The 21,096-nt window shown below is 38.3% G+C and overlaps 2 protein-coding genes across 4 annotated transcripts in view; one reads left to right on the top strand and one right to left on the bottom strand.

The window, feature by feature from the left end:
• CPSF2 (cleavage and polyadenylation specific factor 2) overlaps positions 1-10,022 on the bottom strand; it is a 48,676-nt gene extending 38,654 nt beyond the window's left edge. Inside the window, exons 1-2 of one of the 2 annotated variants that reach the window (XM_069086051.1) lie at positions 9,866-10,022; positions 9,642-9,774 (exon numbers count right to left, since the gene is read on the bottom strand). The gene's annotated coding sequence lies outside the window, so the exon portion shown is untranslated. The remainder of the gene's footprint in view (positions 1-9,641; positions 9,775-9,865) is intronic. The other variant, XM_069086050.1, reaches the window with a different exon arrangement.
• Positions 10,023-10,226: 204 nt separating this feature from the next.
• The window catches only part of ATXN3 (ataxin 3), a 34,554-nt gene continuing 23,684 nt past the window's right edge, over positions 10,227-21,096 (top strand). For both annotated transcript variants that reach the window (XM_069086055.1, XM_069086056.1), the window contains exons 1-5: positions 10,227-10,328; positions 18,279-18,443; positions 18,716-18,760; positions 20,228-20,313; positions 20,808-20,874. In XM_069086055.1, the coding sequence (XP_068942156.1) occupies positions 10,305-10,328; positions 18,279-18,443; positions 18,716-18,760; positions 20,228-20,313; positions 20,808-20,874 (387 nt within the window). In that variant the 5' untranslated portion in view covers positions 10,227-10,304. The remainder of the gene's footprint in view (positions 10,329-18,278; positions 18,444-18,715; positions 18,761-20,227; positions 20,314-20,807; positions 20,875-21,096) is intronic.

Here is a 21,096-nt window from a genome sequence, read left to right on the forward strand (position 1 = left end):
TTGTTATTTGGGTATTTTTAAAATCTCAGGAAAATTGATTTTGCCCGTACTTCAGAGATCTATGATTTTACCAATGTGGGTACTTCTTCCAGTAATGCATCTCAAAACCCCTATATGAACTGAGAGACAATGTGAGAGTTACTATGGCTGAAAAATTAATCACCATATTATCAACCTAGTGATGAATCTTAGATGTACTTCATACTGGAAGTCCTTCCAGTCTTGTAAGACCCACGATCATTTCCATGTCATGATGAAGTATCAGTAGAACACTTAACTCATAGTAATAACAATGCTTTTGTGCATTTTATGTTTTTCAAACCAGAGTCTCATTTGATCCATAATATATTTAAAATAATATGAATAGTAGTCCTAAAGGTCCCTCCTAGCCCTGAAAAAAGAGGTTTGAAGGAAGGCATATGAGGAAGGCAAAGGTAGGGAAGGGTGACTCAGGAAGAGTTATAGACTGACATTTGCAGATGTAACAGTGGGAGTTTCTCTGGTAGACTATTAGCAGGGGAAGCTTCCAGTAGCAAGCTGCTCGTATAGTTGTTTACAGGTGTTTTACAAGTCAAATATTCCTAAGTCAAGAAGCTGCCTATACTTTGTGTAGATCTGGTTACTCTACCTCAAGAAATATATAATGGAGGTGGAAAAGGTCCAGAAAAGCATACCCCAAAAGATCAAGGCAACAGAGGCTTCTGTATGTAGTCTGACTAGCAAAGGAATTGGTCTGAGAATTTGAAGGATGCATTGTATACCTTTGAGAATACTGGACAAGACATCTTGAATGAGAACCTACATTTATATAGCATTTTACTTGTTAAGTCTCTTTAGGATAAAAGAAATAATTTGAGGGTACTGAGAAATAATATGACCTAGCATGATAAGTAGTAAGCTTAACAGAATATTACCTAAGAGGTAGACTTCCCCAATATGGGATTGTAGGATAAGAATGAAAAAGAAAGGCAAAAATCTAATTTGACTAGGTTTTTCCTTTTTCCCCTACTATTTTCATGTAGGAAATTGTAGATCATTCACAATAATTGATATGCCTTTAGTTTTAACTGAGAAGGTATCATAAAAATGAGGATTACCATATTTTGAACTCAGGCCCTTCTGACTCCAGGACCAGTGCTGTATTGACTGTGTCACCTAGCTGCCCCAGATGACCATATTTTGAATATGTTAGAAAGTCGTAAGATCAGTTTGGAGCCTAAGGAATCTTACGGGTCATCTAGTTCAAACCTCTCATTTTACATGCTAAGAAATCAAGGCCCACAAAAGTTAAGGGACTTACCAGAGCTCACATAAAGTCTAGCAGGTAACAATCAGGATTAGAACTAGGTCCTCTAACTATAAATCCACTTCTCTTTCCATTACTCTAGTGTCTTATAAAATATAGTCAAATTAGCAAAATAAAAAATAGTAAGTTAACCTTTCTTTAACTTTTCTTTTCCTCTGACAAAAATTGTTTCTTAAATGTTTGTCTTTTATCCCTCTTTTTTTTTTCTACACAGGGAACTGAAACCTAATGAAGAAGTTACCTGGAAATGAAGGCTTTGGCTGAATTGAGAAATTTTCATGTTGAATAAAAATATTTTATGAAAGAAATGAAAAAATGTTTTCACTGTTTTTACTCAGTAAATTGTGTTATCCTAATTATGAGTTCCTATTTCAAACTAAGAGAGTAACAAGCCACTGAAAAAAATTTCATTCATTCATTCATTTGTTCAGATAGATTTTTTTGTGGAGTACCTCCAGAGGACACAGGACTTGATTTGCACTTGCTATTTAACTCCCCATTGTTTTTACATTTTGAAAATAAGTAAATCCTGTTCACAAATTTTTATGAAACTTGTTTTAAAACCACATGGTTAATCCTTAAAAAAAAAGAGAAATGATGCTGTGCTTTGGCAGAAAATTTTAAATCTTCATTATATGGTTTTAAATTAAAATAGGAGATGGGGCTTTTAAGAATTTTCCTTTGCTCTAATTATGAAGGTGGACTGATGAGTAAAATTTTTAAAAATATGTAACCAAATGATGCAAAACTAATATCAGAAATAAAATAGGAAGAGAGAGCTATTGTTTCAGTGACGTTGAAATTAGGGCATTAACTCCCCTATTGTGGTGTATTTTCTAGAAATATACTACTAAATGTCAGGGCATATGAAATTGGTTTCTCTTCTGACTCAGTCATTCATCTTCTTACCATAATGTACAACTCAACTCCTTGCTAGAACCAAAATAATGTAATTTAGTAAAGTCATTAATTGAAACAGTGCTTGAAATGATATTCCCTCATTACTTCTGTAATATATTGTCAGATCTCGAATCAGGTCATTATAAGGATATCAAAATTGCTAGAATGAAAAATAGGGCAGTTCAGTGGTGCAGTAGATACAGTGCCAGGCCCAGAATCAGGAAGACTCATCTTCCTGAGTTCAAATCTTGCCTTAGACCCTAGCTATATAACCCTGGATAAGTCACTTAACCCTATTTTGCCTCAGTTTCCTCATCTGTAAAATGAGCTGGAGAAGAAAAGGTCAAACCACTTGAGTATCAAGAAGAAAGGGGTCATGAAGAGTACAACATGACTAAAACAACTAAAAAGTAAAAAATACCTTTCTAAAAAAGGTATGGAAAGTTTATTTTAAATTCCATTAAATTATATATTGGCTCTGAGATAAGAAAATGAATACTAACTTATATTTACATGGAAAATCTCCAATAAGTTGAAAACATTTTTTCTTATCCACATAACAATTCTGTCAGAAAAATCAGGAGATAAATATTTTACAAAGAGAGTAACTGAGGCATTAATGTGACCCTGGTAACACTGGAAATATGACAGGTATATCTGCTAGAAACAGTTTAATAAGCTCTTTTTCTCAGCAATTTGGAACTATGCCCAAAGTGCTATAAAACGTCATACCCTTAGATCCAGCAATACCACTACTAAAAAAGGAAAAAGGATCCACATGGACAAAAATATAGCAGCTCTTTTTGTGGTGGCCAAGACCTGGAAATTGAGGGGATGCTCATCAATTGGGGAATGGATGAACAAGTGGTACATAAATGTACTGGAATACTATTGTTCTATAAGAAATAGTGAGCAGGCACATTTCAGAAAAACCTTATATGAAAAAAGACTTATATGAACTGATCCTGAGTGAAGTGAGCAGAACAAAGAGAACGCTGTACATAGTAACAGCAACACTGCAATGCCTAACTTTGATAGATTCAGCTCCTCTCAGCAATGCAACAATCTACAATTCCAAAAGACCCATGATGTAAAATGTTATCCACACCCAGAAAAAACAGCTGTGAAGTCTGAATGTAGATCGAAGCATGCTGTTTTCTCTCTCTTTTTTTTTTCCTTCTCATGGCTTTCCCCTTTTGTTCCGATTCTTCTTTCACAGCATGACTGATATGGCAATATGTCTAGTGGGATTGTACATGTATAGTCTATATCAGATTGCATGTCATCCTGGAGAGGAGGGAGAGAGGGAGAAAGATTTGGAACTCAAAATCTTATAAAGGTGAATGTTGAAAACTATATGTGTAATTGGAAAAAATAAAATACTATTAAGTGGGGAAAAAATTTTAAAATGAAAAAAAAAAAAAAGCTCTAAGATGAGGGTTTCAAGACTTAGAACAAGTTTAACCTTAAATATCTAGTCCCATATTGTTTCTTCCTCCTGTAAACTTCTAGAATACTATTCTATCAATCAAACAACAAATGTTGATAGAGATTACCCCTAACGCTTTTTACAAAGCTGTATATACATTTTACCCTCACAAACAACCTTAAAGTAGAGAGAATGAAAATGATGTTGCTAATTCCTCAAATTTAAAACAGATAATCTTAAGAGGGGTTCTCAATTCCCTTTCTTTATTCCTCATCTTCTCTCTGATTGAAGAAATATCCCCAGTCCTCTAATCTCTCTACTTGCAACCTACTGCATTCTCCATCCTATTTCCTCTTCTCTCCTCTTGAACCTTGCTCTAGCAATCAACTTCTATTTTTATTTGGCTCCTCATCATCTGCTTGCAAACATCTCCCCAGTGCTTACAAACAACAACAAAAACCTTCCTTTTGTCCCTTCCAGCTTACCCTTTCACTGCTAAACTTAATGAAAAATTTGTCTATGCCCAATGCTTCTACTTCCTCACTGGGCAGTGTCTTTAATCCCTAAAAACATTTCCTTACCACTACCACTGTCCCACTACCTAAATTGCTTTCTCAAAAGTTAATGATTTCCTTCTTAATCACCAAAACCTACAGTCTCATCCTCTGCATCTTTGGACATTGCTGAATACTTCTTCCAACTGAATATGCTTTCTTACCAACACTTCAGAGACAGTATACTCTCTAGGTAGTCATTAAACCTCTAGAACTGTTTGTGTGTGTGTGTATGTGTTTGATCTCACCCCAATTTTATTGAAATAGTCATCAAAATATTTTTAAAACAAGTTCAAGGACCCCAGGTTATGTACCCCTGCACCTAGAACCTCCAGAGTACTGCCTCCTTTGCTGTGCCACACACACCCCTTTCTATTCTCTGCTACCCATTCGCAATCTCACACCATTTCTCTGCAAATGACTCCCAAATCTATAGCTCAAGGCCTTCATCACCCACTGCCCATCAGTTTTCCCCAAAATGTTTCACCAGCACCCCAAAGGTAATGTGTTCCAAATTAGACTTAATCCTACTTTATCCTCCACCCGACTTTATTTTTATTAGTGGTGGCACCATTTATTTTTAATGATTCCCTACTCATTACACCTCAGTTACTAGGTCCTGTCCATTCCTTCTCAAGCTATCTCACCTCTCCTCTTTCTACTGCCTTCACTTTACTAGAGACAACCCTTATTACCACCTACATGGGTTATTAAAATAATTTTCCTGCCTTTGTTCTCTTTCCTCTTCAATCCATCATTCTGCTTCTAGAAAAATCTATTATGCCTATATTGTTTATGTCATTGAAGAAATCTTCAGTGGCTCCTAAGTAGAATTCAAACCCTATAGCTAAGGAATTCAAGGTCCTCCATGATCCAGGGCTACTCATCTTTCCAGTCTTATCTCATTACTCCCTTCCACATGCTATTTTAGCCAAACCATCTATTTTCTATTTTCCAAATATACTCTGCATGTTTATATTTGGGCGGGGGGAATATTATTCATGCTTTTCTCTATGCCTGGATGCTATGTCCATTATTTCCCCATTGAAAAGCTACCATTTTTTAAAAGCCCAATTCAAATGCCACTTCCCTCACAAAGTTTTGTCAGTAACAGCTTTCCCTCCCATGGCTTTCACAAAGTTCTTTGTTTCGCAACTTCCTAATGTACCACTTCAATTCTATAAATGACCCATGATCTCATTAATGTGAATACTGCCTCCAACATTGCAGATCAAAACCCATCTGTGCTGTCCACTGTGTTTGTTCTCCCTAAGTCTGCCACAGGAGGGAAATTTAAAGTTCTGGGGTTCTTTCCTGGGTCCTCTTAACATGGCAAGGATACCAGTGATAAATTCAGGCTATTCATTGGTTATCTCTTGCTCCCACCATGTGACTAACTCATTTTCTTTGAACATACATTTCTTTGATCCCTCTACAGAATTATAAACTCCATCTAGGCAGGGACCATGTCATATCTAAATTTGGTATCACTATCCAACAAAGCATTCTATGAAAAGCTGGAGTTTAATACATGGTGGTTAATTGCTTGAATATTTCCACTCTAAAGATAAGAAAACAGGCTCAGCAGGTGCCATAGCTATAAGGCTCGTTAAATGGTGGAGGTGGGATTCCACCTTCCCTGTATTATCAATAAAATGAAGAATATAAAATGTCTTAAAGTTGCACCTACTGGAGGGGACTTTACAGCAATTACATAATTGTCTTAACATTTTAAAGATGAACAGACTGGGCCAAAAAATGACTTGCATATGTTCCCATGATGAACTAATGGCAGAGCTGTCACTACAACCCAGGTTTCCTGAGGTCAGTCCCTCCTTCAGCTTCCAGATTCTGTAGTCAAGTGCAATGGACTCAGGCAAGAGCAAAACCACTGTAAGCTAAACCAGTAAGGATAGCTGGTGGCACAGTGGGTAGAGTGTTGCACCTTGAGTCAGGAAGACCTGAGTTCAAACCCAGTCTCAGATGTTTATTAGCTGTGTGACCCTGGGAAAAGCACTTAACCTGTCTGCCTTAGTTTCCTAATCTGTAAAATGGGGATAATAATAGCACCCATCTCTCAAAGTTGTGAGGATCAAATGAAATAATATCTATAAAGCACTATAGAAATGCTAGTTATTAATAGTAGTAGTAAAAGAAAAGTTCCATGGAAGAACTTAGGACAGGGGTGGGGAACTTAGTTTGAATGCAAAGGGCCACACTTGAGGAGGGACAGAGCTACATCTGGCCTCCAGGCTGAAGGTTCTCCACCCCTGAGATAGGACTTTTCTGGCACTGCCTTGCTGTGCTTTTTAGCTTTGATGTATCTATGTCTTGCCTCCCCGTCTAAATTATAAGGCAGAAGTGGTTTTCAATTGAATAAACATTTTTTGTATGTATTCACTATAGCTCCTACAACAGTACTATGCACAGAACAGGCACAATAACTGAGTAAATGCCTTGCTGGCTTCATCTGGGAGCATTTTATTGCTCATTAACACTTCTAAAGGGGAGTCAGTTCCCAGAATCATAGACCTAGAGCTGGAAATGGACCTTATCTAATTCAATCTCTTTAGGAAACTGAGGGGCAGAGAAGTTAAATGACTTGTCCAAGGTCACACAAAGTCTGGATCTGAATTCCAGCTCCCAGGACTCCTTGAGAAAAATGTGATTTCTTATTTCTGAAACCAGCAAAAAGACTTCTTACAGTCTAAGTCTGACTATTCTCTTACTCACAAACTTCCAGCAACACACTGTAGTCTCTGGGGTGAAATACAAATTTCTCAACCTGGCATTTAGGGCATTCCACAAACTAATTCCAACTTCAGTCAACAAACATGTATTAAGCTAATGACCTACGGATGAAAAGACAAAGCTGAAACAATCTGCCCCAAGAAGCTTATATTTCTGACAGGAGATAACTAAAACTTACACTGGTATATACCAGACATGTAAGGTAACCTTGGAAGAAAAGGTACCAGCATCTAGGAGGAGCAGGAAAGACCTCCTGCAGAAGGTGGTGCTTGAACTGAGTCTTGAAAGAAACCAGGGACTCCTAGAAGCTAGAAGTGAGGGAGATCATTCCAGCCATAGGAAACAGCCAATACAAAAGCATGGAAATAGGAAGTCAGAAAAAAGGTAGAAAGGGGTCAGGTTCTAGTGACATTTAAATGCTAAACAGAGGAGTTTCTATTTGATCAGAAAGGTAATTTAGTGTTTATCACGTAGGGGCATGGTCAGATCTATGCTTTAGAAAAATAATTTTAGCTGCTTTTGTGGAGAATGGGGAGAAATTTGGGACAGAGACTAATCTGTCTAAGCTGCTGCATTTTTTTCTGGCAACAGGTCTAATATGGTAGTTGCTGTGTGAATGAAAAGAAAGGAAACATAGTAAAAAATGTTTTGGCTACAGAAACAATAAGATTTGGCAACTTTTCAGCCTTGTTTTTATTGCTTCCCCTTCACCTTGGTCCAGCTGGACGACTTGTTGATCTTCCCTAACTAAACACTGCTCCTAATGCTACAAACATTCAAACTAGAGGACACTCAATGAACTCCCTCCTGACTTATTTCTTCAAATCCTTATCTGCTTTCAAGGCCTACTACAAGTGTCTCTTTGAAGCTTTCCTTAAACCTTAATGCAGTGAATCAATGTTCTCTTCCTCCTCAAATTACCACTTGTTTACATGTTCTGCATGAAAAATATACAACTGCTTGGGGCAGGTAGATGGCACAGTGAATAGAACACCTGCCCTGGAGTCAGGAGGCCCTGACTTCAAACCTTAGTTCAAATCCAGCCTCAGACATTGTAATGGTAATAGTAATTTGAAGACCTTCCCTGTTTGAAGATATACCCTGCCCCCTAATAGGCTGAATGTAATTACATGGAGCCTGTGGTAGGAAGAGTTTGCTGAAGTGTAGAACAGAGCCCAGAGGAAGCTGGGAGTGAGAGCACTATAGCCAGACTGGAGGAAGGAGAGGACACATCTGAGACAGTTAGGCTTGTGAGTAAATGTTGGTTTGTGGGAAGGCTAAAGGATGCTGTGGCTCTCTGTGCTGTTATTAACTTCTCTGCTACTATGATGGAATTGGCTGACTTGTTTAGGGATTTGGTTTTCTGGTATCTGGATAAATGTTTTGCTTCTGTCTTATATATGGAGAGTCTGTTATATTTTGTGATCAGGCACTATGTAGGCATATTTATAGTGAATTTATAGTGACCAGTGGCGCTGTGAATATTACATTGGTGCTACAGACACTTGACACACTTACTAGCTGTCACGTGTGACCTTGGCCAAGTCACAACCCCAAATGCCTTGCCTTCCCCCCTTAAAAAAAAAAAGAATACGTAACTACTGAGGCAATTAGGTGAAGTAGAAGGAGTACTGGATCTGGAATCAGAAAGACCCGATTTCAACACTCAATGAACTCTCTCCTGACATTTCTTCAAATCCTTATCTTCTTTCAAGGCTTTCTACAAGTGTCTCCAGAAAGACCTGATTTCAAATCCTGCCTCAAACACTTCATAGCTGGGTAAACTTAGGCAAGTTACTTTTCTAAGCCTGTTTCCTCACTGCAAACTGGAAATAATAGCATCTACTTCGCATAGCTGTGGTGAGGATCAAATGATATAACATATACAAAGTACTTTACAAATCTTAAAATACTAGGTAGCTCAATGGATAGATGAAATGTGAAACCTGAGTTCAAATTTAGCCTCTTGTACTTACTAGTTGTGTGACCCTGGGCAAGTAGTTAAACTACATCTGTAAAATGGAGATAATAACAACTCCTACTCCTAGGGTGGTTGTGGGAATCAAATGAGATACTATTTGGAAACCACCTAGCACAGTGCTTGACCCATAGACTTAAATGCTCGCTTCCCTTCCTTTCTACATGATATATCTTCAGTAGTAAGTAAACTCCTTGAAGACAAGAATATAGTAGGTGCTTAATAAATGGCTGTTGCATAAATTTAGAGGACTAGCTAGTTTAAAATACACATACATCTCATTTAGTTGGGGCAAAATGATGAAAATGCTTGTTTCTAGGTTTGGCCCAAGCTAACTTCTGTATTTCTTCTGATTTATGTTGTGTGATGCCACTCAAAATGAGAAGTCTCAAAATTTATAGGAAGTAGTGTGTATACATATATTTATATATCTAATACTGTCCCAAAAGTTCAAAGTATTTTGGGACACCCAGTTTAGTATACATGATGAATTTAGCATAAAAAGTTGTGTGCGTGTATATATATATATATATATATATATATGTGTAGTGTATATGTATATACATAAACACAAGCACACACCTGTACATGAATCGATAATATCACTTACGTATATAACACAATAGTTACCTATATTATATTTACTTCTTCACCAACATAAGCATGAATGTCGCATCACATCTTTCGAGTTCCTAGCCAAAGTTCAAATTTAAGTCTTCTCACCTCAAACCCAGATCTCCTTCCCCTACTCCACGTTTCCTACCCCTTGAATGAGCCTCATCTTTCACAGGCTAGCACGGTGAGGGTGGCAGGGGAAGAGTCTTCAGAGGCTCATGATTCGGGCCTGTTCCCTCCTCTGTAAAAAGAAAGGTATAGGACCAAAGGATTTTGACGGTCTTTCCCCTGCAGGCTCTAAATCCTAAGATCCTGAAAGGTTAAGGACCCACCTGGCCCGCCGGGACCCAGTTCAGTCAAACAATAGGGAAGAGCCCGTGGAGCCAGACTTGATCAAGAAGGTCCTCTCTTCAGGAGGATGCTACAGACTCCTGGAACGTGATCAGCAAGGTCCCGGAAGCGCCCTGTGGGCGGGGCAGAGCAGCTCTTCGACGGTCACGTGGGACATTACGCTAAGGGAAGGGCTCTTCGAGGACCGGCTCCCTCCTTACCGCCCACCTCCTGCCCCCCCTCCCCCCGCTCCCGTTTCTCACATGACTCGGATCCCCAGTGTTTGATTGGTCATCGTCGAGGGCACGTGGGCGGGGCGCGGCGGAGCGGGTTGGGCTAGGGCGTGGGGGTGGGGATGGGGATAGATCTGGGGCGGGGGGCGGGGGGAGGGGCTGGAGGGGGGTGGTTCGACGCGGGGCCGTTGGCTCCAGACAAATAAACATGGAGTCCATCTTCCACGAGAAAGTAAGTGTCCGGGGATCGGTAGGACGCTCTTCCCACCTTGGGCGGTGCGGGAGGAGAAAGGTGTCCCGGGTTCTCCAGGAAAGCCGGGGCGGCCTCTCTTGCCATTTCCACCCTCCCTCCGGGGCCTACCTAACCTGGGGAGGGGGCACCCAGGCTGGGCAGCTGCTTCCTTCCAAGGGCGCCCACCCATTTGCCAGCCCAAGGACCCTCTCCGACCGCCGAGTGTCCGCTGCCAGCCTCCGAGGAATCCGGGAAGGACCAGTGGAGCAGGGGTCGAAAGGGGAGGGGCGGAAGAAGTGACTTGGAAGGGGATGGGGTCGTGTTTGTGGATGCTTTGGGCCCTGAACGTGAGAGCGTGCATTGGCCCAGCTCTTCCCTTTTTAGTTATTGTTTATTGTTATTATTATAATTACAATTCGACTTTTCCTCCCCGCCTCAAGCTCCCGTGTCTGCTGCTGTCAGGATGGGAGACCCCCCACCCCCTCACCTTGTAGGGTGGGTAGGTAGTTGAGAAGCCTAGTCCAGAAAGCCCTCCTGCACTGAAGTGATTCTTTAATTAGTTCGATACTTCAGGTTCTACCCATCTTTGACCTGGCAGAGGGATGTATCAGAAAGACTACTGGACTTCGAATCAGGAGCTTTGGACTGAAGTACAGGGTCTGGAAGGTATTCGTTCTGTGGTCCTTCTAAAGCTAGTCACACCCCACTCCAACCCTAATTTCTTTGGGGATTTTCCCATCCTAGCTTGCAGGCTTGTTTTTGAGGAAAGCATTTTTGAAGACCTAGTAGGTGCCCTAAGACCCAATTCAAATACCACCTTCTCTGGTTCCTCTCCTTCCACTGACCTTCCCCCTCAACCCTCAGGTAGTACTTTGTATTTTACTTCTCTGAGGCATTTATCGTGTAATAGTCTGTGTCATCCCTATTTGTATTGGTGTCTCTTATCTCCCTCTTGTATTGAAAGCCTGTTGAGAGAAAAAAAAAACCTAATTTAATTTAAAAAACTGTTATCCCCTCCAGTGTCCTGTGCAGAGTAGTTGTTCAGTCAATATTTGGATTATTTTATGTCATTAGAATCCACCAAGCCACCATCTTTTCTCCCCCCTCCATTGAAATGATTAGCCCAAAAGAGGTTTTGGTGTGGGGTGTATGGGCCACACACATATTCATCTTTGTAAGAAGTTAAGCTCAGTTTCAGTTTCTCATTAGATAAATGCTACTCTTTAGCTGACATGAGATTGGACTGGGGCATCTCAAACCCTCAATTAGTTGCACAGGACTTTTGTACATGCATTTTGTTCCTGATTGTTTCTTCCTTTTGATTCTTAAATGACCACTTGAAAATAAGGGCAATTAAATGGTTGTGGTATGTGGAGAAACTTGTCTTCTCTCTTTATAATTATCAGGCCCATTGGGTGTGGGTGAAACCTTCCATGAACAGCTTTGGGCAAGTGTTGTTTTCTTATTTTATAGTAAATGCCAGTGTGTAGAAGGGAAAACTGGCAGGATTAGTTTGGAAGAGTAGAGTCTTTTATGTTATCCATTATATATTATTTTGATGACTCAGTTGAAAGGTTTTTTTTTTACTTTAAATGGTCAGTACTTCATTTAAACAATTTATTCACAGCTACCAAATAAAAATCCACCATAGCAGTATTATAATGGATTTGTTATAATAAATCTGAAGTAGTTAATTAAAAAATTTTTTTTTATATTTAAAAAAATATATTTTAAAAAATACTCTCCTTCCATAATACCGGTTGTAACCCTTCTGTACATTGGTAGCTTGTTTGCTGAGTTTCTAAGATTCCAAAATTCACCAACATCCAAGTGATGGATCAGCCTTCACAAATAGCTCAGCATTTCCTTGTTCAGTAGACAGTCTATTTCTTCTGCTCAAAATCTTTCTGGTTTTATTGGTACAATAAGAACTCAATTTGGTTCCAGAAGACCTGCATTTGAATCTTGCTTCTGCCATTTAGTACTTATATGACCCTGAGAAAGCCATAGAACCTCTTTGGGCTTCAGTTTCCTTACCTATAAAATTAACAGGCTGGAAAAGTTACTTTCAAAGACCTTCCAAAATAAATTTATCATCCTCTGTTCAGCCAATGCTTCCATTCAACTTCATGAATGGAATAGTCTTCATGAATATAGAGTTACCTCCATATTATGAGATATTCATTGATAATAGGACTTTAGTGGTAGTTGCTTCTCTATAATTAGATGTGTCAAACTCTGGAGTGCTACAGAATCAGATAAATGTAATTGAGACATTTTAACAAAATAAAAAGACAGTACAACACTGATAATATTCATTTGTTATTATGCAGCCCCCAGGGATTGTTTCTGTTTGAGTCCAACACCACTGTAATACATGTCTTTAAAGTCTTATATGTATTTCTGGGTACTTCATTTTAGAATCCTTTAATCTTTTACATGCTACTTCATGAAATTGCCCAATTATATTTTGGGAGAATGGAACCTGTAATTTCACCAGTCTAGAAAACTTCCTCTACCAATGAAGATGGTCACTTGGTCTGCAATTTATGGGCTTAGAACATTGCCTGGAGCACTGAGAAATTAAGTGACTTCCCCAAGGTCACTATTATTGTCAGAATCAGAACTTGAATCCAGGTATGAGGTGACAAGGGCCTGTACCAATGTGTTGGCTGTGTCAGAGGAGAGCAGGGAACATTTGTGAGATACGGGAAGGTAAAATTGATAGGAGTGGCAGCAGGTTGGACTTGAGAAGCGAGAGAGGATGACACCTAAACTTTGAGCCTGGCTGTCTAAAGGCCTTCCAGTTTGAGACCATTCAATAGGAGATGAAAGACTGAAAGTCAGGAGAAAGTTTAGGGTTGGATAAATAGATTTGAGAGAAGAGAGCATCAAGAAGAAAATGATCAGTGATTTCAGAGGCTACAGAGAGATCAAAAAGGGTGAGAGATAAGAAATGGTCATTAGATTTGGTAGTTCAGGAATCATAACTAAAGAGGAAAGTTTTGATTGAAGTTGGAAGCCAGATTGTAGAGAGTTAAGAGAGTAAGAGCAAAGAAGTGGAGGTATCCATTATACGTAGAAGGCCTTCTCAAGAAGTTTAACTGTAAAAGGAAGGATAGATAAGGGATCATAAGAAGCAGAGATGGAGGGATCAAGTAAAAGTTTTTTGAAGATCAGGGAGATATGAGCTTATTTGTGGATATGGAGAGATTGAAAATAAGTGAGAAGGTAGGGATAATAAAGGATGCATAAAATGTCGCTAGAAAGTTATATGCGTGTGAATGATCTCAGATTATCTTGTTGTTGTTACCTATACCTATCACAAACTAATATATGTTTAGGGAACAAAAACTCCATAAGGCATATTTTAGAAGTATGTAAGCACCTGTATGTTTTATCCATCATTTCACTTTTCTTTGTCCTTTTTTGACATTTGAACTTCTTCTTTCTAGTATTAACTTCATCTAAAATTCATACTGAGCACAAATGTGTTCTCCAGATTTCCAAAGATGACTTTCCAGCCTAGGTCTCATTGCCCTTCAGTTTCTCAGCCCTACTAATCACTGCCTCCACACAAAAGATAATCCTTGAGTTTGAATTCCCATTCTCTTGCTTGTTGGTTATGTAGACTTAAGTTATTTTACCTTTCTACACCTCATTTTCTCCGTCTGTAATATGAGAATTAAACTAGGTGATTGCTAAGGTTCCTTCTAACTCCTGTGTTATTTGGTTCTTAGTGCTTTCTGTTCAGAGGCACAAATGAGTTTTGGTTAAATAAGGAGGTAGACAAGAGAGGGGAAGCATAGAGCTGTGGAATTTAACCCTAATAAAACATGACTGGAGGAATACTTGGGAGAAAATTGTTAACTCCAAACCCTAATTGGAATAAGAGTTTTGAATGATCTTGCCTTCATTGGCAAATCACTGATTGTTGACTTAACTCAGGACTTCATATTACCTCACATTTCCTTTTGGTTTAAGTCACAGGGCAATCTTCGCAACCTCATTTATTTGAAAACTTTTGGAATTGAGTATTTCTGAATAACTGAGTTTTTACATTAGCTGAGTGGTTATCTCTTTGTATAATTTTGCATATAACTTCACATTTTCTGAGTTCACATTGCCCTGACTTCTCAAATAGTAAATAAATATCAGTTATACCAAGCTATAATGCAGTGATACCCCAGAATTTGTTGAGATTTATAGATCTGTGCTCCCCTCTTCTTGAGTTCTTATCTGTTTTGTCCTAGTGCTTTTTTCTCCTACGTTCTTCCATAAGCTGTTAGCACTTCTCAGTAGTGTCAGCATGCCTTTTGAGGGGCAGCGCTTGCCACAAAGTTGAACCTGCCTTCCTTAAATGACCTTTCTACAACCACTAATACTCTGCCTGAACTCATTCTCCCAATGGTTAGCATTATGATTTTTTTTTGGTCATTTTATCTTTCCCTATTCCTTATGACACTTAAAGAAATCCTTAGTCCTTGCTGTAACCTCTGGTCCTTCTACCCATCATGCCATCACTTAGATTTGGTAGATCTACCAGTATCTCTACCCTTTGGTTAACCAGTTGAAATCTGTACTCTATTCTCAAATCTCTTGCTTCCTTGACTTATAACCATCAGATTGTGCCAAAACTCCTGCCTGAAATTACTCTCACCATCTGCTTTCTATGTGCCCCTGCATATGCTGCTGAGTGGAGCTGGAGAAAATCAGGAAACCAGTGTTGATTGAGTCACTTCAAATTTATATTATTTAGTCTCAACAAGGTCTCTATTCCAGCAAGGCAGTCCTTTTGTGCCTTCCTAATCAATTTCCTATCTCTCTCACCAAAGAGGTTATTCGAAACCTATATTTGTCTCCTCTCATCCTTTCTGATAAGGAACTTGCATAGTATCTTCAAAAAAGTTGAGGCCATTAAACAAAAACTCCTACTTCCTCTCCTCTTCATTGTACATCATTCTGATATTTCTTCCACTATGTCCTGCTTCACTATAGGATGAAGAGAGGGCCTTTTTCCTTGCCAGGAAAAACCTATCTGCTTGCATTCATTCTTGATTCTAAACAGCAGATTGCCCCCTCTATCATTCCTACTTTTTCTCTGATCTTCAATCTCCCCTTATATATTCCTTCTCTGCAACCTACAAAACACCTTTGTTTCTCCCATCCTTAAAAAATCCTTCACTTGGGGGTGGCTAGGTGGCCCAGTGAATAAAGCACTGGCCCTAGAGTCAGGAGCACCTGAGTTCAAATCCGGCCTCAGACACACTAGCCGTGTGACCTTGGGCAAGTCATTTAATCCCAATTGCCCCTCCAAAAAAAGACAAAAAAAAAAGACTTGTTTGGGGCAGCTAGGTGGCGCAGTGAGTAAGAGTAAATCCTTCACTTGATCCTACCTGCCAGATATCATCCTATATATCTTTTTACCCTTCTTGGCTAAGCAACTTAAGAAAACCATCTATATACTAGGTGCCTCCACTTCATCTACTTTCACTGTCTTCTAAACCTTCCACAGCCTGACTTCTGTTCATTATTCAACTGAAACTACTTTCCATAGTCATCAATAATCTCCTAACTGTCAAAGCTAATCACCTTTTCTAATCCCCATCATTCATCCTTCATCCTTCTCAATGTACTTAGACTGTTGATCATCAACTTCTCCTGGTATCTGTAACTGTTCTCTCCTCTTTTCTTCCTACCTGTCTGATTATTCCTCAGACTCTTTGCTGGTTCTTTATTCACATCATACCTAAGACTCTGTCCTGAACCCTCTTGTCTTCTCACTATATTAATATGCTTGTTGATCTCATCAGCTCACTTCTGCCCAGTTATCACTGTACAAATGATTCCCACAACTGTATATCCAACTTTGTCTCCTGAGCTTCATTCCTGCATCACCACTTGTCTTTTGGACATCTTTAATCAGATGTCCTATAGGCATCTCAAATTCAGCATGTTCAAAAATAACTCTTTCCCCCAAAACTCATTCCTTTTTTCAGACTTTTCTAGATAAGGACATCACTGTTTTTCTAGTCACCCAGATTCATGACTTCTACTCTTGACTCTTACTCATCCTCACAAATTTGATCTTTGAGTAAATTTTATTGTTTCTGTCTCCACAGTCCCCTTTTCTCTACTTACATAGTAGTCATCTTAGTTCATGCCCTCCTTACCATTTACCAGGCCATTGCAATAGTCAGTCAACATTTATTAAATGCCTACTATGTGTCAGTTGTTTTTTCCTAAAACACAGGGCTGACCTTCCCCCTCCAATAAATTACAGAGGCTCTGTTACCTACAAGATCAGATACAATAACCTCTGTCATTTAAAGCCCTTCACAACCTGACCCTCTCTAGTCTTATACTTTACACTCCTCCATGCATTTTACACTCCAGCTTCACTGGGCTACTTACTGTTCCTTGAACACAATGTAACATTTCCTTACTCCATGTTTTTGCTCTGGATGTTCCTCTGGTCTAGAATGCTCTCCCTCCTCACTTCTACTTGGGGAGAATGAAGAGTCAAGGATGTGAACCTGAGTGACTGGAATGATAGTGGTACCCTTGACTGTAATTGGAAATTTCAGAATAGGAGGTGATTTTTAGGGAAAGATCATGAGTTCCATTTTGGACATGTTCAGCTTGAGATGCCTGTGGGTCATCCAGTTTAAGATGTCCAGAAGGGAGTTGGTGGTGACAGAATGGATCTCAGTAAAAAGAGGGATAGATATATAGACATGGGAATCAGGTGGCCTTTGAAGTTCCTTCCATATCTAGATTTATGATCTTATTTTCAGCCAAATTACTGTATTAGAGTCCAAACTCTAGAAAGCTTAATATTCATTTTGGTGAATAGTAGCCCTAGGAGAGAAGGTCAAGTGGTATAAAGGAAAGAATTCTGGATCGAGTGAAAAAACTTTTTTAACCTGTTTTTGTAACTGTTTGGCCCTCAATTTCTTCATCTGTAAAACTGATCTATTGGACTAAGTGATTTCCAGTCTGTTCTAGCTCTTCATTCTCTTCTGTATTTGTCTGAACTTGACATCAGACAGGGCCTGAGAACCTTATTGAGATGGCTTTAAACCAGTGAGAGCCCAAACCTAGGGTTATCTTCTACTCAGACCCTGGCTTATCAGACCTGCCCCTATCTCCATAATGTACCCTAGTTCACAGAGAAGTCTGATCTTATGAATTTGATAAAGCAGGGACCTTAGGATCATAACTTTAGATCTCCGCATAAGAACTCTTTTAGGCATCTTATAGAATAGTGAACCAACCCTCTCATTTTATAGATGAGGAAACAGACCCATAGAGATTAAGTGACTTGTCCAAGGTCACACAGCTTGTTAGTGCCTGAGACATTCAAATTCAGGCCTTTCTAACTCTTTATAAGTTAGTTGAGAAACTTCTCTTAAAGAAGTTTTGAAGTTACATAGCTAGAAGACTGTATTTGACCTACCATATTTTTCTCTGCTTTATCAGTTCTTTGACAGTTAAAAATTGGTGTATTAAGTGACGTGTGAGACAGAGTAAGGAAGGACATTGTACCTTGACAAAACAAAATAATTGGAAATCAGTATGCCTTAAATTCATATCCATGTGGAAAACTAAATATTAGTATTTGTAAAGTTCATAATGGAATACTCATAGAAAAATATAAGATGTGCTGCTTTAGATAATACTATGATGTTTATTTCCACATTTTCAAATTTTATTACTTTGTAGCTAAATAGTTGATTAGACAGTGATTGCTTTGTTAACTGTTAAATTGTACCCTAAGTATAAACAAACTAGTTTTAAGTGTAGCATCTGAGCCTTTCTTGTTTCAAAGCTAAAGAGGTTGTAGGTTCAATGTATCAAAGACAAAACTGCTAAATGCCTCTTCAAAGAAAACTGCTATACAAAGATATTTAGCAAATGATAATCAAATCTTTTCTTTTGAATTATTAGCAAGAAGGCTCACTCTGTGCTCAACATTGCCTGAATAATCTATTGCAAGGGGAATATTTTAGTCCCGTGGAATTATCCTCTATTGCTCATCAGCTAGATGAAGAAGAAAGGATGAGGATGGCAGAGGGAGGAGTCACTAGTGAAGACTATCGAACGTTTTTACAGGTAACAATGTTTAGGTCTCTAGCCCATTTGTGCCCTTTCCCCATGAACTGTAGTTTGAATACATTTTTTAAAAAATTACCCATTTTCTTGGGAATATTACATTTAATGATTGATTTGTTGAGTAACTGATGTTTTGAAAGAATGAACTAATTATTTCAGGAATTTGACCTGTTAATTATAACTATTAGCTGAACTTGTAAACTGGTGATTTTTAATTATGTATCCTAGTAACAGTTTCTCCTCTTATCCTTTCATCTGTCAAAATCAAACAGCAACCTTCAGGAAATATGGATGACAGTGGTTTCTTCTCTATTCAAGTAAGCATTAGTAATATTGTGCATTGCTTTTCAGAATGTTCATTTTTTAGTCATTACAGTAATATAGATATTCCTAAAGTTTTTCCATCAGGTTGACCTTAGGATTAGTCAGCAGTACTTAAAGGAAACTACATAATTCTCACATAATTTTTCAGAATTTGAACACTTTTAAATGCTTTTTAAAGTAGAGTTATTTAATTTTAAATTAACTTTTAATAATGGTTCTACTAACAAACCAAAAAAATGTTTCAAACTTATTACTTCTTGGGTTAATTTTTGCCAGTCACTGCAAAAATCAGCTATTATTTGTCTTTAAATCCGTAAAAATTTGATCCCTTGGTGATGCTCTGTGGCTTTTGCTTTTCTTTACTTATGGCTCTCTCCAGGGTCCTTGGGATGGGTAGGTGTGTATGGGCGTGTGGGTGTGTGTACATGTGTTTGTGGGATGCTGTCTATTTTGTATGAGTTTTTTCTTTTGTTTCTCACAGGGTCCTTTATGTGGTGCGTACAAAGTTACCTCTCACTTCTTTGAGGGGCCAATTTCTGCCTATATCTTTCTTCATATTCTTCCTTTGTGCACCTTCCTGGCCTCATCATTCAATTGCATTTCCTACCACTGCTTAATTGTGCTACTGTTGTAGGTAATGGCTACTGCTGGAGGCAGGATACGGGACTAGATGGATCAATGGTCTGATCCGGTATGGCAATTCCTATGTTCCTAATTGTGCTGCACTGCTCTTGATGCTAATTCAAGTTTGCCTGCTACATTGTGTCGCCCCTCCCTTTTTTTTTTCCTATGCCACTGCTTGGCTCACTTGCTATTTTGTTAACTAGCTTGGTGGGGTGGAGAGTGAATATTCAGATTTAACTCCCTCTTCTTCCAAACAGCTTTAAATAATCAGCGTCAAGAGGTTTGATTCCTTCTATAAACCATAAACCCATGATCACATAAGTTTGAAATGCATAAGACCTGCATTTTATATCCCTAGAGTAGAACCTTCTTTGAGAGACATTTAACTATATCCTCACTAACTGTGGTAGTGAGCTTCATGTTAATTTTCTAAAATAGCCCCAACAGCAGCCATATTCCAAACTTATACATTTAGATTTATGTTTTAGATTAGTTCTAAGACTAGAGTAAGACTGTGATAGCATATGCATCTGAATATTTGAGGCTGTGTTTTATCTAGGGGTTGTGTGGTACTATGGGAACTTTTCAGTAAGAAAGTTAGTTTTGATATTCAGTTTTTTTTTCAATGCTCTGTTTGTTGTGTGTTGTATGTAGATTTGTAAAGGTTGGATTTTGACTGTTGCCATGCTAAAGGTTTCCAGTTAATAGCAGTTTAAACAAAAATAATAGCTTTGTGGGGAAAATACGTGTAATTGTTCATAGAGGCTAAAGTGGCAGCATTGCTTAAATTTGGAGTTGAATGGCTTATCTCATGAAAAGTTGCTATTTTTTAACAGGTTATAAGCAATGCCTTGAAAGTTTGGGGTTTAGAGCTAATCCTCTTCAACAGCCCAGAGTATCAGAGGCTCGGGATCGATCCTATGTAAGACTTTCTTTTTAGCACCCTGCTTTCATTTTTACACACACAAAAGATGTAAAAAAAATAACAATAATAATAACAACATTAACTTCTCAAAGTGTGTCTTAATTTTTAAGAGAAATATGCATTAAACTCTTTTATTATGATGTTACCTTGTTTTGTTTCCCTCGGCCTTTCCTTTTTCATCTTTTTGGGATTTATATGAACATATGTCCTCTGAGCCTTCATGACATCTCAGTATCTGTGGCAGTACAGTGCTTATTCTTGAATGGTATGTGATGCCATACATTAGCATGACATCACTCACTTTTCTTCATATATACCACTAAATTTTGTAAAACTTTTAAAATATTATTATTAACCACAAAACCTAGACAGGGTAATAGATTGCCACAGCTGTACAAAAATATGGTAATTTTGAAATAGTCACAGTAGACAAGCTAAAATTAATATAAACTCAATCACTTGAACTTACATATTGTATTTTATTTTTCTAGAAATGAAAGATCATTTATATGCAACTATAAGGAACACTGGTTTACGGTTCGAAAATTAGGAAAACAGGTGATTCCTTTTCTTTCGATTGTACAATGCCCATTTGCTTATTTTACCATCCTATTTAGAATTTAGAGAATAGTTCCATTAGTGACGTGTTTATTTTTGTATTCCATGGCATCAATCCAAAGTAGATACAGACATATAGTTACATTAAGAATATAATTATTTTGTGATCACTTAGTTTTTTAGATGGAGTATAGAATCAGATAACTTGACTGATGGTGATAA

The sequence above is a fragment of the Petaurus breviceps genome, unplaced genomic scaffold, assembly GCF_028583685.1.
Source record: "Petaurus breviceps papuanus isolate PSGF00001 unplaced genomic scaffold, PetGlider_PUasm1.0 177, whole genome shotgun sequence".
NCBI lineage: Eukaryota > Metazoa > Chordata > Mammalia > Diprotodontia > Petauridae > Petaurus > Petaurus breviceps.